Below are 27,877 nucleotides of genomic sequence, written 5' to 3'. Positions count from 1 at the left end.
AGAACCGTTCATTGATTTAATGTAAGGACAAGGAAACTCCTAAACGCTTACCAAGTGTGTAACTGCCTTCATGATTACTATGATCTAGATATTTAACAAATAAATTGGATCTTGGAACTGAAATGTTGCTCCGTCACCAATTAGTAAGTGGTTTTGACTGACGGCCTGCCGTATAACGAATTGCATTTATTATACAGTACATCACCAGTGGATCCAGTTGTGTAGCTACAGTAGGATAACACGCATACCACCAATAGACTACTGCATCGCCTCCACGCGAAGTATCACCGCCTCCCTTTCTCTGCGTACTTACTTTGCAGCTTCAGCTGCGCCGCTCATCTTACCGTGTTGCTCGCACCAGTCGTCGCTGATTTCCGGTGATTCACACTTTTTATTGTTTAAAAGGGGAAGAATCTGTTGAAGGGCTTCAGAATAGGATTGTTACTCTAGAGGTTATCGCACGACTTGTGTTTATAAATATTGGTGTTTGCTAGAGTGCAAAAGGCTACCAACGATTTTATGCATGGAGACAACATGTCAGATTAAATTTTGATACCCTGGTATCCTATTAATAAAATAAAATCAAGTAGCTAAGATGTCATTGTCGTATTTTATCTTCATTTTTCAGCACTGAATACCTGAAGCACTGCTAGACTGTTGACTGACTAGCCTAACACCTACACTTTCACTACAAGGCGGTTTCTCTCTCTGGTAGGCAGTTTTTTTCTTGACAGTAGACTATCAGCCTCAGCAGCTTGTGTCTGACCATGTCGACCATCGAAGAAATCCCTGGTTTTTTTGGTAACATGGGCTCAGGAAGCCCCAATCCCCGCCAGAAATTCTGTGGCGTGTTCTGTCCGGTGGAGGACTCAACCGAGAACAAGACACTGGATTTCGACTGTCTGTCTATGGGCAGGGCAGGTGGCAAGGCTGACAAACGAGTCATCGACAAGCAGAGGGACATCTCCAAGCCCGTCGCGAGGAAGGTTGAGATCCGAAGAAGCACCGGTAAAGAGGCGCTACAGAACCTTAACGAGGAGGTAAGATCTGATTATTGTGCATAGTCATGCTGAAAGACTCGTTGTGTTGTTAACTCTAGTTGTAAATCCAGGTGTTAGCAATACGTTCTCTACTACATAGTTCGTTTTATTTGCCATTAGAAAACACTTTGCTTCAGTGCTTAAAATATTTTTCCTCAATGAATCACGTTTGCATTATTTTGCATTATTATTTTACGTGTTTAGCTGTGATTTAGCTTCTTTAGGACGTGCAAGTGAAGAAAATAATCATTGCCAGCACTATTCTGCAGCATCACTCACTTGCCAAGATATCCAAAAGACACGCCCTAAAATGTCGATCATATTGAAAAAAATTCTTAAATGTAACATCTATTACTGTTTCTGTGATCAATTCTGCTTTCTTTTTGTGTATTTTCTAATATATAGTCAAACGCATTTTAAGAATAAAATGTCTTCTTCATGACTATTCTATTTGCAGTTCAGTTCTTTTCCATTAGTGTATAGCTCAGGCCCACACTTTTGCCACAGAAGCTTCATGCAAGAATGATTGAATCTGTACCTTCAACTGTATTTGTTTACACATTTAATTCACACTTTCTTGAAAACACAACTTTATTTAAAAGATGGATTTTTCATGAGGATAGAAGATCTTGCTTACATATGCCAGCATATAATATGTGGGGGAATTCAATGGACACATTTTATGCTGTACAATAAATGATTTTGTCCTGCCAGTCGGATCATTAATTGAAAACTTTTGTGCATTATCCAGTCATATTTGTATTGTGTTCCATTTACACAAGAAGAATTTAAACAGTGCACATAGTTTCTTATTAGCACCCCAATTAATACTGCCATGAAACTGCAGTCATTGCATCTCAGCAATTACAGGTGCAACTGGAATGAATGGCTGTGATTCAATGCATGAATTTCACTGCTTAGCTTGTCACACCTGTTTTATAAGAGTGACATCCTTCTTAAGGCCAGCCACGCCCTTATCCTATGATGTTTTTTTTTCTTCTGCCAAATGGCTGAAGATATTCTGTATAGCAGTGGTCTCCAACCCTGATTCTGGAGAGCTACAGGGTCTGCTGGTTTTCATAGTGACTCTGCACTTCATGAATCAATTAGAGCAGTTGATTACACAGTTAACTCAACTCACCTGGTATCTTGGGTCTCAATTGGGTGCTGATTTTAAGGTGAAAACAAAAACCAGCAGAACCTGTAGCTCTCCAGGACCAGGGTTGGAGACCACTGCTGTATAGGAATGAAACAGTCCGTTTCTGCCAGAAAATGTGTTGGACAGGCAGCAGGAGGCACTCTTCCCTAGAAATTAGACAGAAATTACTCAACACTGTCAACTTCCAAAACACACCAACCAGACTAGCCTAGGCTTTTAGCCTAGCCCAGCGACCTCAAACACAAATCCTGGATGGTTGCTGAGGTTTCTGGTTTTTGATGTGTCCCTGCACTTAAGTGCTTATTATAAGTCACTGATTGGCTGAAGAATCCGGGCACCTTGTTTCCAAGGCTTAAATTGGCTACTGATTGTAAGGAAATCCCACAAACCAGCAGAGACTGTGGTCCTCAAGGACTGGAGTTTCAGACCCCTGGTCTAGCCAATCTTTGCTCAGTTAAATTGGTAGAAAACAAACATCATTGTGCTTCCATGGTTTTAATTGGTTTGGATTTGATATTATTGCTTAACTGAGCAGAGCGTACATGCTTCTGCCATTTTTCTCTTGCCATATTACATTACATTTAATTTACCCAATGCCAATCCTATCAATATTTAAGACTGCACTGTTTAATTATGTTTATAATGTTTTGGTCTAATTAATGTATTAGCATTCAGCGAAGTATTGCATATCATTCAGTGATGTATACCAGCTATTTCTATTTCATAAAGTGGCCTTAGTAGTCATAAATATCTAATACAGATCCATTTAAATATATTACTTTAGAGAAACTGTAACGTAGGTCGGTATGAACACCCTGGATCAAGTATAGGAAATTACTATTGCAGATGCCATCTTTCATATGAGACAAGAACCAAGGTGCTAGCTCACTGGCTATTGAAAATTAGGTACTGTGGTACTTATCATAAAGAAGGGGTGCGTCCTGGCCAAAATCCCAATCGGGCTATATTAAACTAGCCAACCAACTTCTGCATCTCAAATGATATGTGGTACATTATTGGTTGTTGCTGAGATTCTAGAAAGGTAATTAATACAGAGGTCATGAACATGTTATTACTAATGCATATTTCTGGGAATGCCCAGGGAATTAATGGGTAAGTAGGCATTTCTGGCTACTGATTTTATACTGTGTTCTCTTGAAATACATAAGCACACTCATTTTGTATTCAGGAATTGCCCCTATCTGCAGCATTCCTAACCATTGCTGTTAGTGAAACACAGGGTCCTTTTTGTCCTGGAAGGAGGGAGGGAGGGAGGGAGGGAGGGAGGGAGGGAGGGAGGGAGGAAGTGAGTGAGTGAGTGAGTGAGTGAGTGAGTGAGTGAGTGAGTGAGTGAGTGAGTGAGTGAGTGAGTGAGTGAGTGAGTGAGTGAGTGAGTGAGTGAGTGAGTGAGTGAGTGAGTGATAATTAAAAATAATCACTTCAAAGTCACTTTCAGCCTTAGACTGCTTTCCTATTTACATGTTTTGGGTCTGCAGAACACATAATGTTTTATTTATGTAGCACATTTCAGAAACAACTGTCACAATACACTTCACAGACAAGCCTCACCTAAACCCCCACAGGATCAAGCCTAAGGCAACAGTGGCAAAGAAAATTTATCTTATCACAATTTCAGAGGCAAATTACAACTATCCACCAGCCAATAGCTCTCATTTGGCTCTTTCCTTTCCCTTTGGACTGGCTGACCTCCACCAAACAACTGTTGTAGAAGTCACTTCCTAGTGAGAAAAACTCGGCAATAGGAAAGACAACTATGAAAAATGCAGTGTACAATATATGTGCATGGAGAAACATGAATTAGATCCATGAAATGTGACCTTTTTCTTTAATGCACAGTACTGTACTGAATTTAATTTCCATAATCCTGGTGCATTTTACTTTAGATGGGGTGCACTGACTGCACTGCAAGTCCTTTTCCCCTAGATGTTCCACCTTGAAGAATGGAATCATTTTTATGTTTGTTAATGTGACGTTATTGCAGATACCATGTATTTATAGCAACAGGTTTCTACTTGGCACCAAGACTGTGAAGTGTGTGGGAGGTGGCAAAGGGTGCTGGGACTGTGGGTCCCTCTATGTGTGTCATTGGGTTTGTGCTGCTCCAGATCCCTCTTTTTTCAAGAATACCTGTGCGATGCTTAGGCTAAACTGACAGGCAAAGCTTCAACACACTTCCTTCCTGATGGCACATCGTTGATATGAATTTATTTTCTGATGACGCTGCCTTACACTATAGGGAATGCAATGGTTAACAAATAAGTTGACACAAAATAAACATCACATGGCCTGGATTCAGTTTACTTTTATTTTTATATTCCTGATTCCAGCTGACAAAGTTGACCCTTAGTTGAATTGAGCACTATGAATTGATAACTTAGCTGCCCTAACGACTGAACGCTTCACAGAAAGAATTTCACACAGCATAAATACTTCTACTACATGTGCAACCCTGCCATTCTTTTCGTCCTATTTTATAAGAATGCTAAGTTGAAATTGCTAAGTGACTAGATCCAGCCGGAAGACCTCATCAATTGTATAATACTGCTGATAACGGCACGCAAAATATATTTTATTTATTTACCTTCAGTGATGAAAACAATTTTATTTGTAGCCTGTGTGTTTAGCTACTTTTCGCAATAGGCCTACATCGTACTCAACAAGAACTTACCTAGGATGCTGTTTCGGAATTTGTACGAGGACCAGGCTGTGGAGACTTCTTTCGCAGAAGGCACTGGGGAAGCACTGTGCAGTGTGCCCCATTCCCCGGTCCAGTTCTTCCTCCAGGTTTTAGAAAAAAAAGCATTATAAATGGAGTTACGATCGCACTCCTTTGGAACAGGGCGGGGCACTGCGCATGCACGCTGGCCTTCACTGTGCAAATCTCTCCTGTCTGAGTCTGTCTGAACAGGCTTGGTGCAGCGGTAAAGAAAACGCTTACGTTGGAGCCTAAAGATTTTTTCACAAATCTGCGATCACTGACCTCTTCACTGTGAGTGACGTAAAGGCCACTCGGATTCTGTCCCTTTTCTCTGTAATATAACTGGTTCGCGGTGATTGTGACTGTATTTTGCCGGTCGTCATTTGTCCAAAAAACGAGAACCCATTGCTTTTGAAACCGCAGGGGAGCAAGCATCCATTCCTTTGATTGCGGTTCACAGCTAGCTGGGTTGGTGACGAACAATATACACCGAGAAGCTCTGAAGTCTCAACCGTGAAGATGTCCGGGTATCAGGGCAAGAAAAATATCCCTCGCATTACAGTGAGTACCAAAATATTTCGTTTTCTCCGGTTCTCCATAGGAAACATCAGAGCGCATTAAACGGTTGTTCATGTTAATTCATGGCTGAATTGCTAAAGCCGTGAGATTAACCACTATGGGCTACATTGTATCTACCGAGTTGTTTTGAAACAAGCTATTTGCATCAGTTGCAAAATATGCTTGGTGTTTTGTTCGTTATATTGTAAATTAGTTTTCGGTTTTAAATGTAATTATGATGTGCAAGTTTATTAACAGCAATGTAAAACCGTCTGCAAGTGTTCTTATCATCGTTATCGTAGGCTAATGCAGTCTGATAGCAAGGTGTTTTCATTGACATGACGTCTGGGAGTTATCCTCATTATCCGTGTATGTATTTATTTTTGTTTTTAATTTGTAGTAAGATTTAAATTCCGTGATTGTAATCTAACATTCACTGGCAATATTATTCGTATCGTAATATTGGTATATGAGCCTGATTTCATAGCTTATGTATTAAGCAGGAATCGGTTTGATGACCAGCAATATGGTAAAATACATGCTGACTATTTCTGTGAAGACATACAGTTGGAATGAATTATGTATGCATTTCTTCCCAGTGACACGCCGATGTCCTTTTGTATAGTGCTGGTTGAATGAGCTAATGCTAAGGACGGTTAGAATCCGCCCAAGCACTCTGAGTTTATTTCGGGATCTCATTTTTCTCGGTTTAACATGGTTCATATAGGTGTTTATCAGTTAAGTCTTAGCGAGTGCTTTGCTTTTTGTGCATTTTTGTGATATCCCTACAGAAGCCACAGAATCATGGCGAATGGGGAGTATGGCGAGGAACGATAATAGAAAGAAATAGATGGCAGTGGTTCTTTTCTCCTTTGCTCATTAAGGGGAGTGCGAATAATGCTCAGATCAGTAAGAATGCTAGGGGGGAAATGATCGTGATTTTATGAGCTGCCGGTTATCATGGTAAAAAAAGATAATTTCCCATTTATTTATGGCTACCCCGAAGCCGTGCTTTCAGTATCTCCTTCTCTCACAGTGAACTCCTCAGACGTCCCCACCCTATTATCATGAACAGATGTTACGATCGATTTCAGTATTGTGTCATGGAGAAAATAAATAATTAATCTATTAGCATTCCAGGGTGAACTAGCTACTTTGGGAAATTAGGTCACAAGACGCAGCTCTTCCCTCAGTGAAAGCTGTGAATGTGTAAATGTGTATATTTACATGATAATTGTCCTTTCAGCATGGCCTTTCTTATAACAGGAAAAAAACACTCATGGGCATACACATTTTCCCACATATTTCCCCACCATGTGTTTTCAAGAAATGAAGTTTAGGACCGGCCTCACCGATGCTTTTGTGTCGACAAAGGAAACGTCTTTGAAGTGGGCTCGGGCAGACAGATGGGGCGGGATTCCTCAAACAGCTGTCAGATTTCCCTCACAACTGGAGGAGTGTCAGCTAAGCCCTTGTCATCTCAGGCATGTCATGCTAACATCTCGTCCAGGGCACCCGACAGGTCTTCAGCCATACAAGCCCCAGTGTGTGTGTGTGTGTGGGGGGGGGGGGGGGGTAGGCCTGAGCAATCTACATGTGGGACACTGTGATTAATCGATTTCCCTCACCATTTCCAGTGCAGTGCCACTTTCTCTGACAGACTGCACCGGCGACTAGTGGAGCATGCAGGCTTTGTTGTGAGGTTTACCCCTTCCTCCCTGGGGCTGTTCCCATTTTCCAGCCCCCACTCTCTCAGTTGAGAGGGCAGAGCTGTTGTCTGTCTACACCCATTTTGGCAGTGCACACTGTTGTACTGCTGCCTAGCTGCCTGGGACTGTGAACTGGCAGCATCTGCTTAACGCACACATGCTCAGAGATGCACGCGCACGCACACACACACACACACACACACACATAGGCATAAGCAGGCTCACACATGGTCAAACACACGCGCACACATACACACACACAGGAATATGCAAACTCACACATGGTCAAATACACACACACACAGGCATATGCAAGCTCACACATGGTCAAACACACACATACACATGCAGTAGTCATTTGGCAGATGCTTTTAGTCAAAGTGACTTTCACATGGTGAGCTAACTCTCCTATAGCTAGAGATATGCAAAGTATATACCCATACAAGCATATACACACATACAGAACCTCATTCCTCTGGAAATCATTGTTATCAGAATGTAGCTCCTCGTTTGAGCATGGCTCCGTCTAAAAAAGATGAGACGAAGTGTGACTAAGCAATCTGGTTTCATTTGTCAAAGAACATTTTACTTTTGTCATAGAAAATGTGTTATATTGTCACACTAACTGAAGCAAAATCTTTTCCTCATGTTAATTAAAACATGGTTTTTATGAAGACAAATTTAGCTTACTTTGAATAATTTTAACAAGTAATTTAAAACATAGCCAGCATTAAGTCAACTTTAAGTGTGCGCTCAACTGGGTTCACTACCCTGGTTAGGACAGCTATATATAGTTGATATATAAAAAGAGAGAGGGAGAGTAAGTGATAGATGTATATCTATAGATAGATCTAATAGAAACTTTGATTTGCTGTTTTACACCAACGTTCATCATCAGTATTATGACAGCACTGCTGAGTACTTTTTTGTGACCATTGAAGTGGAAATGTCTGCTGGGAGACTGATCGCTCTTAATTTCTTTTCCATTCTACCAGTGGCCTTGGGGCTGGCATGGTGAAGAGCTGCTCGGAATTTACGCGATTGCAACTGTTGGCATCACATGATATTCTCTGTGTGCTCTTTAGGCCTTTTGTTTGACCTGCCAGTTTTTTGTTTGTTTTTAGCTTCGGGACAATCCGTTTCTCAGATGTGAGATGGTCCCCTGTCACATAGTGTGAACCAAATGAGGGAAATTGGTTGATCTGTGCTAATGGAGTAAAAAATATGGAGTCCCTTAATCCCAGTGTACGCCTCAAAGAATTTGGACTTGACAGGCAAATTTGGAAAGCTGTAGATTTAGCTTATTTGTCCCACAAGAGTGATCTGTGTCAAGGAGGCGCTGGAATCTTTCTCCCGCGTGAAAGTTCTTGGGTATAGTTGTGGAAAGACGTGTTTCCCAGTCACTACTGTTGATGGGGGATCAATGTACGAGGTTGGTTTTTATGATTGACTCTCTCCTTTTGGGGGGCTTCTTGTGGGGATCTGGACGAGTTTTCATGGCCTGGATCGAGGGATAGTTAAAGTTCATTTCCCAAAGATTTACCACCACATGGAGCATTTGCAAAACAATGGTGATTCTGTTAAGGAGGGGGAAAAAAACTGGACAGGGTAGCAGCAGTAGGAAGTTATTCCAACATGCTCTGCTGATGATAATAAAAGTCACATGGGTCTCCAGCCCTTCGAACATGACACATAATTGCAGCTTAACATTTTTTATGCCTTCTATGTACCACTGTCTCGATTGTGATTTATAAGATGGTACCGATAGCACTTTTACTAGGCACCACAGCAGACTGTTTTTGTTAAGTCAATTAAGTATACAGAGGCCCTTGTAGAGAAACAAAAAGGGGAGGTCTGGAGGACTTTCTTGATAAGCACAGGGCTCCTTGGACATCACAGAACTGTACTTTGTATAAAATATATTTAGGGATGTTTCTGTTGCCCATGTTTGGCTATGTTTTTGTAAAATTCCTTTCCAGTTTTCCAGATTGTGTGACCCTAATGAGTAAACAGTGATATGGTGCAGTGCTGTGGCAGGCTGAAGTCCAGTATCTGTGAGAGCAGTGCATGAATGAAATGTGTTCTCAGTGAACACCACTTAAAATGTACAATACGTGTTAAATAAAAAATATAGGCTATGTGTACCATTCTGGCTGGAAAGGTAGCATTGTTGTGCTTGATTCAGCCAGGAAGGGCACTGGCCATGATTCTTAGCACTGAAAAAGCAGGGGACTTCCCATGAAATTATGTTCTCAGCCAAATGTAGCATCTGTTGCTCCATGTCTCCTCTATCTTCTTTATTGGTTTAGCACTTCCTTCTTGAGGATGAAGCAACAACCTTAAATACAGGGTGAGCTGGAAACTATTCAAAAGGCCTACTTAAAAGAATGTTAAATATTCATCCCAAATTTGCATAAAGAATGGCAGTGTGTTTTATACTTCCCATTTAACCTTCATTTAATTCCTAGTTGATCTGTAATGGTAGTTGATGTTTTGAAAGGTCATTGTGCTGGGAGATATAAACACTGCATTTCCTGTAGGTCAGAATGTTGGTGGGCTCCAATAAGGAGCCTCTGTGCTCCTCATTATAATCCTCCCTTACCCAAGAGAACTTCTTCTGGAAGAAGCCCATGGAAATTAGGCTGCTTTTAATACGTTCCGTTCAGATAAAGGCTGGCGGTTTGTCCTCAGAGTTCCCCATTACCTCTTGTTTTTTTTTTTTCATTTTGGTTTAAGGCAAAGAACAGTCTCAGTTCTTAAGGCCTGGCATCCTTCCAGCTGAGAGTGATTTCCTGAACAGCAGAAAGTCCTGATTTATAACAATGAAGCTCTCAGAGAGCAGTTGCAGTGCACAGTTCAGGCAGTTTGGAGATGAGGTGGCCCCGAGATCGCTGCTCGCATTGAATTATTTATGGAGTCCATCGCGAGAGGCAATCCCCTCAAGGAATAGTTTCAGTTCTAAAATATAGGAGGTGAGGAAAAGTCAGGATCTCAAGTTGTCAACCACATTTTTTAGACAGACTCTTGTCTCCAAGTCTGCACACATGTGCCACAATTAAGAAATGAGTCAAAAGAAACGGCATTTCATGAAAGCCAATTCCATGGCAGCCCAGGAGGACCTGTGCAGGCAGGATGAACAAATACTAACAAAAAGATCAGGAATGTACTTTTCTTTGACCCGCATATGTTAATCACTAATCTGTTTCCTGATGGAATGGTTGAAACAGCCAGAAGGAAGGAGTGGAAGACAAATGCAACTCCATAGCTGTTATGAACATTACTATTATAATTATAATTATAATAATAACAACAATAATAATAATAATTATTATTATTATTATTATTATTATTGACTGTAAATAAGAAGATTTTAAGGTATTTTTGGAATTGTATTTTAGAACTGAATTCTAGCTTTGCAGTCAGTTTGAAAACATAAAGTATCAGCACAGATTTTTCAAAAGGCACTTGCTTTATTTTTAGTTTCTTGAACTTGCCTTTGTCCTCCCAGCCAGTTGAGTGGGAGCTCCGCTGCCTCGCTAAATGGAACAACAGCGGAATGGTGCAAAACAGCTGAACGTGCCAAGTCAACACTCCGTTTAGTGGAAGTCTGCATTCCTGGAGCGTAATATCCGGCCCACACTTTGTATCCCGTGACCTCATCGCTCTTCTAGAGTGACCACAGCTGCTGCTAAACGGGTGCTGATTAATGCATAGGTCTCTGGGAGATGGAAGCAAACAAAAATGAAGAAAAATGACCATGCCTAAAGAACTTGGAAAAATGGCGTACGTAGCTATTTGTGGTTTTCCGTTGACTCTCCCGTCAAAGTATCCTAGACTGTGGGGCATCGACTTTCTATAAAGAAAAGTTATTAAGAGAACATGGCCATATTTAAAGGTGGAATATCAGCACCCTGATGTCTTTATCTGTGGAGTTATGGCTTCCTTTCTTTATTTATTTTTATTTTTTTCAAATCTTCCTTATAAAATGGCAGCACAAAGCATGACACTGTACCATCTCAATACACATTTAATGCTCTACTTGGCCAGTGTCCATACATATGTATACAGTAAACAAGGCCTGACAAGCAACAGTGTGTAGTGTACAGAAACAGTGTAGAGTTTTATGTGTAACTCAAATGCAAATGCAATAGCATTGAACCTCAGTGTAATACTGTGGCAGTGATCAAGTCTTGTCTCAGTTTTGTTACAAAAAACCTCAATATGCTGTTGGTGCCCAGCCGCCCTATGAATGAGTGACCCTGTTAGGGTGGAACAGTGCTGGCAGTGACAACTGGCTTACGGCCTCTGCTCCAACAACTCTGTGCACTTAGCACGACTCTCAACAAATCAGTTATGTGTGTACTCCCTGTGTTCTTTGGAAATATTTATAGTGCACCTGCAAAATGAGCTGATGTTGCCCGCGTGTGTGTGACTCTGTGTGCTCAGAAAAGTGCTTCATTTCTGTAAGGGGAGACTTCCTCCAGAGATTTGTGAGGAGAAAGTGGTTTAGGGAAATTTCTGGCAGGAATATGAAACGCTCTGTCCTGCTGGCTTGGATTTAACAGGCCAAATAAACAGAATTAGGATGATGTGGATGTTACCAACTGCATTAGCGGTGACACACAGAAGCGGTCACAGCATCGGCCTCGCAGCTATATAAGGGCTCGAGCTGGATGCTGGCGTGTGTGAAGACACGAAAACAGAAAACAGAGGGCCTTTTGTTTGCTCAAACCGGAGGCCTCATGGACCAATCTGTTCCTGTCCCAAGGCAGAGGCCACTGGGTCTGGGAACCGGCCCATCTTCCTGTCCTGCAGGCAGAGAAGCCCATAGTTACGCATGGTAGTGGAGCGCTTTCATACATACCCTTTTCATTTGCAGTTTAATCTGCGTTAAGCCATCTATAATAAGCAAAACCAAAACTTTCTTGTGGATCTTGGGAGCGTTTTGGTGAGGTGGTTGGGAGGCGGGACTAATCTGGTTCGAGTAAAACGATGACAAACCATGAGCCAAAGGAATGTGGGGCTGTCACTGTACTGTACGTTTGTTTGTGCTGGGTCAGTTGTTTGCTTGTGTGGATGGGGAAAAAAACTGGTGACAGGGGTACACCATGGAAGGGAGAGAAATGTTACCATTCTGTCATCATGGATGCATAAAAGTGACAGCGTGTACTATGTAGCTAGTCAGTAAGGTATTTATTTGGTTGTATGGAACGCAATTTATTTTCTTATTTTTGCAGTAGCCTAGTCAGAAACAGTGTAGCTGGGTGGATACTTTAATGTTGCTGCTTTGCTCTCACTAAAATAGAACATTTCCGTTAATTTTACTTGGTATTGAGCTTGCAAATTACCCGAGCAATGTTTCCATAATGCTGACTCCAGCTCTTATTTGCACGTGTCCTGAACCTAAACTTTCTGTCAAATTTAGAGGTAATGCTGCATGGGTGAAAAAAGAATTTTTTTTTCAACAGAACCTTTAAACAGAAATTTGGCTGTTCAGACTTCACAGTCATGAGGATCTGCCAATGGTGTTTAGTCATATGTTTAGTTTGGAGGGCTGTTCCTGTGTTTAAAGTCCCATATTCTTCACTAGCCTGGGGGGGACATTCTGAAATGTCTCCAGTAGAGGAGAAGAAAGCTGATGTAGATGATGTGTAGATGATCAGTTCTTCCTGGAAAGCGATGTCGCTGTCATGAGATTACCATAAGGAACTTGAGTTAATGCATTTTCCTTCAGCAATAATGTTCATACGCAAGGAATGGCTGATCTTTATCAGCTAGACAAAATGTCTTACCGATGTAGATCCTAGCCAGTGGAAGATGCCCCACCCCCCTTTTAACAGATTCTGCTCATGGTTTCTTACTGTTACTGGCCAGGAAGGTTTTCCTTGCCATTGTAATCTCAGGCTTGCTCTTGGGGAGGGGGTTCCAGCTTGATTCAGGCCTAGAACTCTAAAAATACATTTCCTTTTCTGGTCTGTCAGCTACAGTTTTATGTATTTTGCCTTTAACAATGAAGCCTTGGTCTTGTGCCAGGCTACCTCCTTCCTTGTCCTTGTGTGTCCTATTATCTTTCAGCAACCCTGACATGGCAGGGAGGAACTGCCCATAACATCCCTGATCAGATAGCAGAGAGGTTTCAGAAAGCTGAGCCTGTTCTATTGCAATGGACCACTTGTATGATTCAGAAATGATAGTAAGCTGGGTCATCTGCCATATTTAGAGACTTGGTGGAAAGGAGGGGATCCAAATCTTGTAATAGCAAAATGTAATAGCACCAATTACCACATGGTCTCTAACCTACTTATAACATGCTCATGCTGTAGTTTGACTATTCATAATATAAGGGTTACAGTCCAGCATGTCGTCAGCTGTTTCCTTGACCAGCAAGGAAACCATTAAAAAGCAGAATTATTCAGCATAATACTGTTAAGAATGTAATATATATGAAAATGTTAGATATATTACTGGAAAACAGAATCCATTAGAAATGTTGGTCGTAAGTAAAAGGTTGAAACTAATTTTTCTAATTAGACCTGCCTAAAAATGGTGCAGACCAGTAGGCACATCATCCATGTAAGTTATCTTGACTTGAATGGGGGCTTTTGCTGAGATATCCTCCTAAGACCCAAAAATAGTTTTCCTCTGAAGAGGAAATGAGCCTCTGGTCTTATCGGCAACATGTTTTTTTTATCATCCAAGACTGTAAATGTAAAAAATTTAAGTACTTAATCTAAAGTGCTTCTTTTCTGCCGAGCCTTTGGAGGATAATGACTAATAATAGAAACATGCTGAGAGTAGAAAATTTACAATGATGTACCGCTGACTAAGTAATCATTTGACCACCAGAAATAATCAACCTGTAAAGATCCCTAGCCACTGTTGCATACAAAAATTACTGAGGGATAAAAGATATGGTACACTAAATCTGTTATGAACATTCAGTGTTTTAGTACTTCATTTAGCTAAAACTTATCGTGGGAGTGGTAGTGAAATTCAGTGATGTGGACACAATAAAATGTTTAAAGTACTTTGTAAGATTCCCGTTTGTATGGGGGTAGGGCAGTTGGCCTCACATTATCACTCCCTTATTCGCTTTATGGCCTGACTCAACCTCAAGTTCAAACTAAATAACACCATGCGAAGTAATGCGAAGAACTGTGAATTAATATTGACGGGTTCTTATATTTAATATAAATTAAGAATGAACTTTTTTTGACCCAGACACATTCAAACAGCAGACGTCACTGAATTGGAATCCAGGAAGGAGATAGTGTCCTTTTTTTTTTTTTTTCCACGGTAGTTGCTCTTCCTAACATGAAACGCTGTAGTCCTTCATGTGCAACACTGTCTTCCTCTCCCCTTTTCCTCTTCCCCTCTCTCTCTCTTCCTTTTCTTCTCTCTCTCTCTCTCACTCTTTTTTGCTGTCTCTCAGTCCTCTCTGTCTGTCCCTCGTGGTAAAATGTGTTTATATTCTGATAAGGCTTCCATGGGGATTTAGCCTACTTGGCAAGCTGCTGCCCAGTACTGCCGCTGATCTAAATGATAATGCATGTTCCGGAATCTCTCTCCCCGTCTCCCTGTATTGGGGTTAACCCCACTCACAGTACGCCTCCGCTATTCTTATATTTGATGTCTATGGAAAAATGTGCACCCTCGGAGCAATAGGCTTAGTAATAGGTCTGTTGGCCGACAGTTTAGAACATCTGTCTTGGGGAAACAAAATGTATTGCTGTGGCTTTCGGTGCTCAGTTAATCTGAGCTTCAATGAATGGTGCAATGTTAATTGAGATGTCATTAAAATGTAGAGGGTGCCGTGATTGCGCCAAAAACAACAGTCTGTCTCATAAAAATGACTTCACTAGGCCTGTAAAATTAATTTCATGCTGCTCCAGTTATACACTGGAGTTCACTTCACTTCAGTGTGTCAGGGCCTGAGAACTTGTTGCAAAGAAGGATTTTGTTACTGCTGAATAGACAGAAAGGCTACCAGAGAAATATATTCAGTTTTTGACCATAAATGGGAAAGCTCTTTGTTCTTAGACTTACTTTATTGGTTCTATTTCTCACACCATGATTCATTAATTCATGTAGGTGTGAAAGACTATAGACAGGCTGTGCCAGTGTGTAGCTGAAGAGTCAACCTTGCAAGTTGATAGGTTGGAATAGCTGTTACCAGGCATGGAGTTAAGTGTTTTTTTCTTTCTTCCACCAGAGTGACCGTCTCTTGATCAAAGGGGGCAAAATTGTGAATGATGACCAGTCCTTCCACGCTGATATCTACATGGAAGATGGGGTTATCAAGTAAGCGTGTTCTGTTGAATTGATGTTGATGTGCTGGTGTGTGATGCTCTTACAGGTAGCTTCCCCTCACCCTGCAGTTTCAGCCACCACATTATTAATTGGATTGCAGCGTGATTAGTTTGAATTTTAAATGAAGGGCACTCTTCAGTTATAGCCAATAAACAAAGGGACTGGTGATGTAATTGACATTTAGCTACAAATTTACACAAGTGAACTGTCGTGTGATTTAGCAAAATCTTATTTTAAGACTGGTTTTGTACTTAGAACAAAAGAGCTAAGTCCCTCTTTCTTTCTAACATCCTGCTCCTCCTCTTCCTCTTCAAAGGCAAATTGGGGAGAACCTCATTGTTCCCGGCGGGGTGAAGACCATCGACGCCTATGGGCGCATGCTGATGCCAGGGGGCATCGATGTGCACACGCGCTTCCAGATGCCCGACCGGGGCATGACTGCGGCTGACGACTTCTACCAGGGCACCCGTGCTGCCCTGGCTGGGGGCACCACCATGATCAGTACGTACTGCCACGCCTCAGTCACCCACGTGGAGCATGGCACCGATTGAGATGCAGCAGTACTGTGAAAATCCCAGTTTGAGAGTGTTAGTGTGAATCACACTCACTTTCTGCTTCACCATGCTGCTACTACACACTGTACATAATGTCTAAGATTAGGAGGATCTTTTATTATAATTTTTTAAACTTGATAAAGTTTTGTTTGCAAGTTGGTATTGAGCCTAGGCAGCTTCTGCAGTGCTTTTATATACTTGTAGCAATTATATTCAGTTCTATTGAGTCATATCATGAGGATATTCCCATATGTTAACCTACAGTGCTGCTTCAAGGTGTTGCTGTCACTAGCATATAAACTTATTTTGTGTTTTATTCCTTTCATGGAACTACAGTATTAGATTACCATTTCAGAGCTACTGACAGTCACAGAAGAGACCGACAGCGTGTGTGCACTTGGTGCACTGTTGGGAGGAGCCAGTGCAAGAGTAGCCCTTTGAATTATTGCTAATTTAAACCCACCCTCCCACTGGCGAGATAAGGGCCCTGTCACCACAATCTACACCACTCTCACCACTCACACGTTGGTCATAGTCACTTAGTAATGCAGCCCAAGCTCAAACCTGTGGTCTCTCGGCTATATTACCCTGGCTGCATGTGTGGAAAGTGCCTGTATTGACTAAGCCATTCAGAAGCCAACCAAATCAGATATGATTTTTCTTGAAATACTGTACATGTATTTCTGAAAAACGACTTAGTTTATAAAAGGAGATACATTTTATGTCAGTTAAACTTAGATTCATAAGTTTAAGCCTGACTCCTGCTTAGTCTGGTTCTATGCTTTACAGCTTGGCCGTACTCTCCAAGCTCACACGTTAACACATTGTCTGGTTGGGTTGTGAAATCGGTTGGAACACCAGCTGACATGGCCGCAGCAGGAACATCGCCAACTATTCGCACCACAGGATGAGGATTGTCATTTAAGCCATCTGTAAAATGTGTCTTTAATTGGAAAAGCATGCGCGAGCTTGGCAAACGCAACACGCCATGTTCACATGTCCGGCTTCCTTTGTTATTCTTTAGGCTGTAAAAATTAAACGCAAACACACTTCGCTAAAAGTCTGCGATTTCTTTTTAACCTGCTGTGGCCCTTGAAGCACTGCTGAGTTGGCCCAGGAAAGAATTTCGATATTTTTTTTATGAACAGAGACAGACTGCGTGCCAGCGTGTGTAATGTCAGTTTAAACTCTGAATTTAAGCTGGCACTTCTCTCTGATGTAATCCTTTTAAAGCTGTCGTTCCACTGCAGTTGAGAGCCCTCCAGCTGGTTATCTTGGTTGGTTCTTGCGGTGAAGTAAACGGAAAGCATGCAGTGTTCTGAAGTGGCTGCTGTGCGCGCATGTCTGTGCAGTCGACCACGTGGTGCCGGAGCCCGGGGTCAGCCTGGTGGCAGCCTTCGACCAGTGGCGTGAGTGGGCGGACAGCAAGTCCTGCTGTGACTATTCCCTGCACGTGGACATCACCGAGTGGCACAAGGGCGTGCAGGAGGAGATGGAGGCTCTGGTGAAGGACCACGGTATGAGGCCTGTCGTATCCACACTCACTTTCTGGCACTGTGGGGTTTGTTCAGTCCAGTGCAATACATTTGGCCGTTGGATATGTTCGAATCAATTACATAAAATGGAGGAGAACAAGTAGAAAAACGTTTTGCCATAAAAAGTCCAATTGCCAAAATCTGCTGTAACATATAGCATATTTTTCAATATAGAAAAAAATATATATAGTGTTTGTAATAGAAAGACATTTTGAATTAGCTCTCTGTTTTCTAATTGCCTATAAATTCTCCTATGGCTAAACTCTTTGCAGTGTATTGATTCTGCCCCTCATTTGTTGACCAAAGCAGATTATTTGCTGACCAAAGCAGATTCTTTCTGACAACCTCCCCCTTTCTCAAATGCCTGATGGGACTTAGTGTGTGTATTTCCTTCCGTTGATTTTCCTTTCCTGTACTTTGCTTCTGTCTGTCACTCTTTCCTTTCCTGGTGCTGCTCCAGCTCACTTTCATTTTTTGTCTTTAGGTGTCAACTCTTTCCTGGTCTATTTGGCTTATAAGGATGTGTTCCAGCTCACAGATTCTCAGGTATGGTGTTGTTTTGTATATCTTTTTTCCCTTTCCTTCTTAATTTGCCATTGCCCATTTTTTCTCCTGCACCAAAGGCAAGATGTACTACCACTGAGGTGCATGTTCCCCTCTGGTGCACCTGTACACCACCCACAATTTCGGTAAAGTCACATGGTTCTACAAAGCAATTTGTGACCCCAGACTGCAGAGTCCTGGTGATAGTCAACTGAAGACATGGCTCCAGTCTGCAACATTGTGACTGTAGGATTAGGGCCCGGTCTATGCTCATGCAAACACCATTACAGACTGAGCCCATCAGAGGTCTCTCTCCCATGTACCATTTATCATACGTGTACATAAGGTAACATTTTGTTCGAACTTAAATTAATGCAACCACATTAGTCTGAAAAATGAAATTTGAGTTCAGAAGAAAGCTTATTCCCTAAGCTTTCTACCATCTGATGGGAAGATATGGGCGTTTTGTGAACAGTGTGGGAACGACTGCTCTTCCATTCAGTTAGCTCGACTGCTCGCTGTTATCGCTGAGCTTTGGAACGGCCTTATAATCCATCTTCCATGCGGTGTAACTGAGTGAGCAAGGAAGACAGACTGTCGCTTGGGACCGTTCCCTATACAAGCGCGCTGAAACACTTCCTGTTTCCCCTGACCTACTGCAGCTGCGAATTCCTGCTGGCTCTGTTGCCACACGGCAGCCCTCCAAGCACAAGCAGGCCCAGAAGCGCGGCCAGCTGGGGGCTAACGCAGTGAATGAATGAATAAGCATGAGCACTTGACTCATTTCAGAATGCTGAGAATCTTGATCTCGGTGGACACCCACACCCGGGTGAGGAATGTGTTGATGTCTACTGTGCAGTTTTTTGCCAGAGGCCAAAAACATGTCTCGAATATGTTTACATGAAAAGTGTTTTGTTTTACTTGCTTATACACAGAATGTCTGCTGAGAGTGAGGACCCTGCACGACCTCTTGCCCTGTGGTCTGATTGGCTGATTTCCTTCCCCTTGCAGATGTACGAGGTGTTTAGTGTGATCAGGGACCTGGGGGCCATTGCGCAGGTCCATGCCGAGAATGGTGACATCATCGCCGAGGTAAGACAATTGGCCTCGAGATTACAAGCATTGTGTCCATGGTGGGTAAACCTTTTTTACTGTAATAGTATTTTTAAACAGTTTCTTTGGGGGGGCAAGCTCCGCAGACCAAAGAATTGAGAGTACAAACTTCAAAAGTCATACAAAAAGTTTTGCGAACAAAATTATGGGATATTGGTGGGATATTATCCCACCAGTGTAGGCTTATACAGTGAAAATAAATGGCTATTTAAAGCATGTATAGCAAAAGTGAACAGTTATTTAAAACATGACAAAGCAATGAATTAAGGAACATAGAGGGCTCAAAACAGCCTGCTTTTATTTTTTCACTTTTGTTTTTGCCTGACACTTATATGGTCTGGTTTGCCCCTGCAGGAACAGCATCGGATTCTGGAGCTGGGTATCACTGGACCTGAAGGTCATGTACTCAGTCGACCTGAGGAGGTACATGTGCCACCTCGCTACCTACCCGCTACCTGCCACGCCCACGTTGTTTAATTACACAACCTTGGCTAGTAACTGACTGAGGATGCCAATTTTTGTCACTTTTATCTTTGATTTAGTATTTATGTGGGTTTGTCGTCAGCTGATAGTTCTGATTGATCTGATTAAAGTTCTTTTATGAGAGCGATCAGAGTGTTTATGCCAAAAGAAAGATACAATTAAAGGTGTTTTATCAAATGAGTTAGTGTTAATATCTGGCTTTTCAAGTTATTTCAGTCACAGTAAGATGTCTCTGTTGGACAATTATTAGCATTAATGCCTAAAACAGTTAAATTGATCAACCAGTTTTTAGCTGCAATACAGTATTTCTAATATGGGGCAAAAACCTTGTATCATGAACCAACAAACCGACAACATTTTTCTTTCACAAATGACTAGCAATACATACCATGTGCCCAGATCAATTAGCAGCTCAATTAAGCATAACCAATTAAGAGTTCTGTTGGAATGAAAACACGCAGTGTACCCCCCAGCAATGCAGTTGGGGGACACTGAACTGTGCTATTGTCCTGCTCTCATTGCAGCCATTAAGACCCTGTGAGAGATAGAAGTAGCTAAAAGGCAAAGGGGCCTCTGCCATACAGAGGTGTACTGTCTTCATTGATACAACCCTCATTATATGGACATTGGAAACTCTGCAGCATATTTACGAACTCATCCCCGCTTTCCGGCTCCACAGAATCTCTGGCAGTCATGACATGAATGCTAAATGGTTGTGTTGTGTAATTACACTCTCAACACGCAATTACTGAGGTTGGAGGAGTAATCGTATTGCCCTTATCTTGAACAGTCCTGACAAAAGCTCTCCCCCATCTCTCCAGGTGGAGGCAGAGGCAGTCAACCGCTCAATCACGGTGGCCAATCAGACCAATTGCCCCCTCTACATCACTAAGGTGATGAGCAAAAGTGCTGCTGATGTCATTGCCCTGGCCAGGAAGAAAGGTGATGATAAATCTATCTAGAAAACTGATTCCGAGTTGTCTGTCTGTTCTATTCCCTATCTGGGAATTGTACACCAATATAGTTATAAGTTTGTTTTTCTTGTTGTTTCAATGCATAATCTCCTTGACGTTTGTTAATTGTTTTGTAAGTAAGCTTTTTTGGAATTGAATTATTTAAACTGAATGTAAAAAACTAACTTACAGTTAATATTAGCTGTCATCCATGGTGAATTACACATACATAGTGAGGACATTCAGTTGCTTAATACTTGGTGGCACAGAGCCTCAAGTGGTTATTTAATGGGGGGTCTCCTCTTGCAGGCACTGTGGTGTATGGAGAGCCCATCTCAGCCAGCCTGGGCACCGATGGGTCTCACTACTGGAGCAAGAACTGGGCCAAAGCTGCTGCCTTTGTCACATCTCCACCCCTCAGCCCTGACCCCACCACCCCTGACTATCTCAACTCTCTGCTGTCCTGGTAAGGGTCCTCCAGTATACCACAATCCCATCTCAATCCAATCCAACCTCTTTTAAAAATGCCTCTTTTTATCTTCTTACAGTATGCTCGCTGAACTTCAGTTTGCAGCTCGTATAGACAGTCCCCAGCAGAGCCTGTCTAGTTAACAGTTAACAAGCTAACATTTACTGCAATTTTAACAGCCAAACCACCTCCTCCTCCCTCTCTTTGTAGTGGTGATTTGCAAGTGACTGGCAGTGCCCACTGCACATTCAATACCTCTCAGCGTGCCGTGGGCAAGGACGATTTCACCCTCATTCCAGAGGGCACCAACGGCACGGAGGAGCGGCTGTCTATAATCTGGGACAAGTGTGTGGTGAGGAAGAAATATTCTCACATACGCAAATGACTCACATTCTCTCTCTCTCTCTCTCTCTCTCTCTCTGACACGCACACACAAGCACACAGAAAATCACCAGTCAATGAAAGTGCTGTGTGTTTGTTAGGAGTCCCACTGTGGTCTTAAGCTCCTGCCTTCCTTCAGGTGACGGGAAAGATGGATGAGAACCAGTTTGTGGCTGTCACCAGCACCAACGCCGCCAAGATCTTCAACCTGTACCCGCGCAAGGGTCGCATCGCCGTGGGCTCCGACGCCGACCTGGTGCTCTGGGACCCAGACGTCACCAAGATCATCTCGGCCAAGAGCCACAATCTGGTGAGGGCATGACAGCAGTGTTCTCTCAGCCAATGAACATTGCCCATGGCAGCCTTCACTCTCAGCTCACTCTCTTAGGAGTCACAGGGATTAAGTCATTTGAAAGACTTAAAAGACTCAAAAGCAATAGATTTGTGTGGGATTTGATTTACTCCAGCCCTCAAAAGACATGCCTCATCATATCTGTCACACGCTCAGTATATTTGCACTTAGAATAAGTGATCACCATTGCAGTTTGGATTTCTGTTCATTTGCGACTCCACTACCTCTGCATGGAGTAATAAGAGTCCATGATTACATAAGGGGGGTCGTAATGACGCATGACTTCATGATTCTTTACGCTGCCTTACATGCACCGCCCAGTGGATCCGCCCCTTGTGCCCTCATGCTTTTAGCCTCGTCCAGTCGATTTCCCACAGCGTTCCGGGGGAACAATCACCCTTTCTCTCAGCCCTGAATGACTTGCATCACATGCGGACCGGCTCCCGAGTGGCTTTTCCAGTACTGCCTCTTCACTCAGAGGCACCGTGTGTGTGACTGAAGTGTAACACTGGGCCAGTTAAACTCCCTGGTGATTTACTGCCTAACAGTTTATTTATGTGGAATGGGCCTCTACATCGCGCAACATCCTTTTTGAATTCCATGATTTAATAATTATGAACTTTACAGGTGTGTGCTGGTATGTGTAATTTTTTATTTGCTGTATGTAGTCGATTGAATGATGACAAGGCAAAGTAGGTTGTGTTGCAATACTTCGCGGTATATTTGTACAGCAGGTACACTGTCCACCAAGTTACAGCATGATGGGACATGCACTATACCTATACAGAACAGATAGTTTGGTGCTCTTCTGGATTTATTACATAAATAAGCAGAGTAACTACAGACTTTCAGTTTTTACGGACATTCGGTGGATTGCAAGGGTGCTACTTACGTTCTTACACTCAGTTGACGCACCTGAAGTGCTGTTATTGGGTAAGGGTTTCTCTAACTTTCCGTGGATTTGTTCATCTGGACCAACCGTTTCCCCCAATCTTATCCTCACCAGGCTGTGGAGTACAACATCTTTGAGGGGACAGAGGTACGTGGCGCTCCCCTGGTGGTGATCAGCCAGGGCAAGATCGTTCTGGAAGACGGTAACCTGCACACCACCGAGGGTTCAGGCCGCTACGTGTCTCGCAAACCCTTCCCCGACTATGTCTACAAGAGGATAAAGGCCCGCAGCAGGGTGAGAGCTGTGTGTGTGTTCATGTGTGAGCACACACTCGAGTGTGTATGTCTGTGTGTATCTTTGTTTATGCGTCCTGGATTTTGAGTGTTGCCTTCCGGCGTGCCTGCTTGCTTGTCACCTTAATCTGTGCCTGTTAGTCCTTTCCATGACCTCAGCCAGTTGCTAGTAGTTCATCTTCTCCCTTAACTACTGACACGTGACAGGTGTTTCTGCTGAAACATACTGTGTTGCTAAGGATATGCTAAAGATATTTCATTTTAAGTGGATCTACTCTGTTCTAGGAATATAGTAACATGTATAATTGGTGAGATTGTTGTCTTGATGTTGGCTGAAATTATAAGTTAAGGATGAATGCTGATTGAGATGGACATCTAGAGTAGACAGAGGTGTTAATATGTTGGGCAGATGGTTATGTAAGCATACTGGCAGAGGAAGAGAGACGATCAGTCTCGGATGGTGGGGACACTGGGGGCTGTTTTAGCTGACGGTGCGCTTTGTCTCTCCAGCTGGCTGAGCTGAGGGGGGTCCCGCGGGGTCTTTACGATGGACCAGTGTGCGAGGTGTCAGCAACTTCTGCGAAGACCATCACCCCAGCAACTTCTGCAAAGACCTCTCCGGCCAAACAGCCCCCCCAGCCTGTCCGCAACCTGCACCAGTCTGGATTCAGTCTGTCTGGTGAGTGCGCACATTTTTCCACGTGCGTGCTGTTTCCAGGGAAATGGGCTGTATTGTCTAAAGACAATAAATTTCGCCTAGTTTCAACAAATCAGAGCTATGAATGTTTTTAAGCTATTATCTGATAATCTACTGGTTTGTCTGAACAGGATACATATAAATGTATATTTTTGACTTCTCTACTTTGAATTTTAAAAGGATTGCTTGTCAGCGAGTATTGACTTTTTTCCCCTTTTGATTCATGGTTTCAGGTGCGCAAGTTGATGATAACATTCCTCGACGCACCACCCAGCGCATAGTGGCGCCCCCTGGTGGGAGGGCCAACATTACCAGCCTGGGTTAAGCTCCATCACCTGCTGACTGGGGAGGGGGCAGCCAGGAAGCAGAGGGGCCCAGCCCAGAGAACATGCCCACCACAGGAGCTGCATCTGAGAAGATCCCTGCAAGAATCCCACCCCCCCCACCCCCCTTGCCCCCTAACCACTCCACTTCATTCAGCGCACTACACCCATTATCCCTCATGGAGACACCTACAGAAGCAGTTTTTGAAGAATTCATGTTTTAGCACTCCAGACTGTATTATTTAGTGTTTTATACTGTACCTATCTACCTGCCATACGCCATTTTGAGTTTTGAAAAGGAAGAGTCAAGTGAATTGGCGAAGTTTTAGTTTTTTTTACGTTTTAAAGGAAAAAAATTATTTGCACAGACAATACTGCTGTTTTCGAAAGCCAGTGTGTTGAAGACTTAGCAGCCCTTGAGCATCAGTGTAATAGCCTGTTCTTTCCAGTGTTGTGCAGGATGTAGGAATTCCAGAGTGACTGGTTGTTTTCAAATGCATTTCAGTAACCAACTTCGGAAGCCGGTCCTGGTTTGCCGGGGTGCTCCTTTAACTTGCTGATGGGGAAGTCTTGGAAAGCTTGCAGCCATTGGCTCTGAGTGAATAATGCATTTTGTTGTGTCTGAGAACTCTGCCTTGACAGTGCTCTCATGTGTGAGGGCACTGGAAAGAGATCTGAAGGAGCCGGAGGCTGAGAACCGGCCTGCCATTCCTGCACAATGGCGTCTGTCGAGAGAGCGAGACAGAAAAACAGTGAGGTGAAGGATATTTTGTTCCTACGACTGGCTCTGTTTCCTGACATTTTTCTCTCGGAAGTCAGTGGTCATATGTTACCAGAGTAGCAAATGGTTATGCTAACCCTCCTTGTTTTGATTAAACTCAAAATTCAGGCCTCAGAAATGCAGTAGTACAGTCTACACAGCCCTTTTTGTCTTTGCATCACAGTAGCTAGGAGTAAGTTCATTGTGGTGTTAACATTTTGTGATTAGGACCCCCATGGAGACCAGACCCCAATATCTTGTGTTTCCAAGAATGCAGACCCTGCTTGAGACTACCTGGGTAATTCAAGTTGAAGTTCAATGGAAAGGGAATGTCATTCCCATCTTATCCTCACCACTTCCATATATTTTTCCCTGCCTCTTTGGCTAGATTCAGAACCCATGTAAGACATGTTGATATCAGGGTTTTTGCTACAGAAGTAAAACAATGCAGGTTGTAAACTGTAAAAACAACTTGTAACAACCAAGCGAATGGCTGCTAGAATTTCTGTATCTGATTATATCTGACTTTTGGTGGCAGTCAGTATTACTGTTATATTTTCCCCAAACATACATGATAGATGTGGCTTTTCTGAGGAAAGGGACAGTTGAAATCCAGCTTCTTTTCTGGTCCCAGGGAGCCATAAAACCTTAAGGAAATCACTCAATCAATAGCTCTGCAGAGCAATCTGTTTTCCATTTAGCAAAGCAATTTTCCAGTTGTGACCGCCCCCCCTCCCCCTCCCCCTCCCCCTCCCCTTTGCATGTTAGAGAAACATTGGCATCAGTAACTAAACAGTCTCTCCCATACAGTGATCTCTCCATAGACAGCAGGGTTTTAGTAATGCACATGGGATTGTGGAGTAACTGCCTTCTCTCCCCTGTCTGGTTGTTGTTTGCACTATTTTGGTACCTCACTGCATGCAGATCATTTGAAAGGGGTTTTATGTTTACGTTTACGGCAGCTGTAGGTACGGGATAGTGGCTTTCGGTGATTGTGTGGTAGTCATGTACAGGAGATCCATAGGGATGGGTCTGTAGCATTCTTGTTGCCATTCAGACTTAAAAGACCAGTTGTCTGTACTAGTCTACTAGTTTCAGATTAGCTTTCTGGCCAGTCCTTCGGCTAGCCGAGGCTCAGCAGTCTAGGAAAATGAATTCACTTCAGTCTTCCTTTTTTCTCATATCGATGCACTTGATATTTCCATTTTTTATATTTTGTTTTTATGTTTTTACTCTGCATTTGTGTTTTTTTTTTAGAGCACACATTCTTAAAAACCTTGGCTGTTAGTGTTTAGGGCAAGTACCCTATTTGCTTGCTTGGTGTAGTATGGCACACATCTCTAGGCATTAGGACAACAGAGGGTTAAAACAGGTAATTTCCTTGCATCCATCAGCTAAAGGACTGCACTACAAAATCAGGCAAGCCTGCTCTCTCTCGTGACTAAAAAACATTTCCCTTGCTTTTCCATCCCTCCTTTTCCTGCCGCCTTTAACTCCAGCCATCCCATTGCTGCAGTCAGAGCGTTGCCAGGACAACAGGCCTATGAGCCACTCTGGCTGTGCTCTTTGTTTGTCATGACAACGCTACTGGATCAGAAGTTGCCCCTAGCAACCCCGCTGGACCTGGTGCTATTAGAACAACACTGTCTGCGGAAACATGGCAGCTCTCTCGCCGCACCATTTTACAGCCACACCCGTTGCACAAAGCCCCATTACCGCTCTCAGACTCCCCTCATGAGCAATAGCTGCTTCCTCTCTGCTAGTCTCCATTGGCAACCCCTGCAGTTTGGACTCATTATAGTTAGCAACGGAACCATCGTATATCAGTTTATAATTTAAGTTGTGAAGGTCAGATTTATTTTTATTTGTATGTATATTTGTTGTTTCAGGGTTTTTTTATATTTCCGTTACTAAAAACACTTCCCTGACTGACTGTTTTCACAATGATTTGTATCTTAACTAGATGCTATTTCAGATGGAAGAGCTGTACTTTGTGTGTGCTTTCCTATTGTGTATATAATCCTGCCAGTCCCCCACCCACCACCCCCCCATTTAACTGGTTGTTGGATGGGGTTCTTGGCTCCTCTATTGAGTTTGTCATGTTATAGCTATTGGAACCGTGGAATCAGGAGGGCTTGGAGGACCACATCCCATGATCCCTGTGGGTGTGAAAGAGGACCATCTGCCCTCAGTATTTTGCCTCCCACTCATCTCCCACACTTTCTTTAAGAGTCTGGTGTGAGCCAAAATACCTGTCTTGAATAATGCATGACAGAACACACCAGCGCTTGATGCACAGGAACTCACGCATTTGTGCTGATTCTTCTGCACTCCACACTGCTGAACACTTCCCCCATCTTGCCTTTTCACATTTTTTTTCTGTTCCATGCTAGTATGTGATGTAGGCAAAGTGCAGTTTGAGGTTTTGTTTTTCATTTCTTTTTTTAATTTGATGTCCATTTTTACCATTCATTTTCAGAATCCTCATATTGCTACCCCTTTCCAGGCCATTGTAAAAGTGAAACTGTTGATGGTGTATGTTTCGTAGGTTATGGGATTCAAGGATGCTTTTCCCTGAAAGCATCAGATCCCATTGATGGTTACGTAAAATGGTTGAAAAAATTAAAAACAAAATAAAAATACAAAATGTATGACTGATTTCTTTCAGAGGAATGACAGTGATAGCGGCCTCATGTTCAATCCAACATGAGCTTATTCCTGTGGGTGGTGTAAACCATTGTTTCTGTCAGATGCCAGTTCTTCCATAACCTGGTGACCAGTCACATCCTCTCATGAAGTGATCAGTCAATGGTCAGTGGCCCAAATACCACATTGACAAAAATCATAAAGATCCTCTTCCTCCATTTCCTCACACAAAATCAAAATCATGCATTTTTGGAACATCAATCAATTTGGAATAATCTGTTTCAACGGTAAAGAGACAACATATCACAAAAGGTTGAGGGTGAGCTTTTTTTGATGAGCTGCATGTTTGGATGTAATCTCTCATAATCCTTCTTGCTAGATGCTCTAC

The 27,877-nt window shown here is 42.7% G+C and overlaps 1 protein-coding gene across 3 annotated transcripts; it reads left to right on the top strand.

The window, feature by feature from the left end:
* The first annotated feature begins 220 nt into the window (after positions 1–220).
* Positions 221–27,485, top strand: dpysl2a (dihydropyrimidinase like 2a). Of its 3 annotated transcripts, XM_035379120.1 has the most exons (15): positions 224–377; positions 716–1,040; positions 15,398–15,486; positions 15,812–15,996; positions 17,402–17,566; positions 18,069–18,130; positions 19,139–19,219; positions 19,595–19,663; positions 20,545–20,665; positions 20,986–21,142; positions 21,356–21,497; positions 21,666–21,836; positions 22,885–23,064; positions 23,574–23,742; positions 23,994–27,485. In XM_035379120.1, the coding sequence occupies exons 2-15, from the start codon at positions 768–770 to the stop codon at positions 24,083–24,085; spliced, it is 1,956 nt and encodes a 651-aa protein (XP_035235011.1). In that variant the 5' UTR covers positions 224–377; positions 716–767; the 3' UTR covers positions 24,086–27,485. The 3 variants fall into 3 exon arrangements, with proteins under 3 accessions (XP_035235010.1, XP_035235011.1, XP_035235012.1); XM_035379119.1 differs by having other exon boundaries at positions 221–1,040; XM_035379121.1 differs by lacking the exons at positions 224–377; positions 716–1,040 and adding an exon at positions 5,068–5,479.
* Positions 27,486–27,877: the final 392 nt, after the last annotated feature.

This window comes from Anguilla anguilla, chromosome 10 (genome assembly GCF_013347855.1).
Source record: "Anguilla anguilla isolate fAngAng1 chromosome 10, fAngAng1.pri, whole genome shotgun sequence".
Classification (NCBI taxonomy): Eukaryota; Metazoa; Chordata; class Actinopteri; order Anguilliformes; family Anguillidae; genus Anguilla; species Anguilla anguilla.
This window is presented reverse-complemented; position numbering and strand designations above follow the sequence as displayed.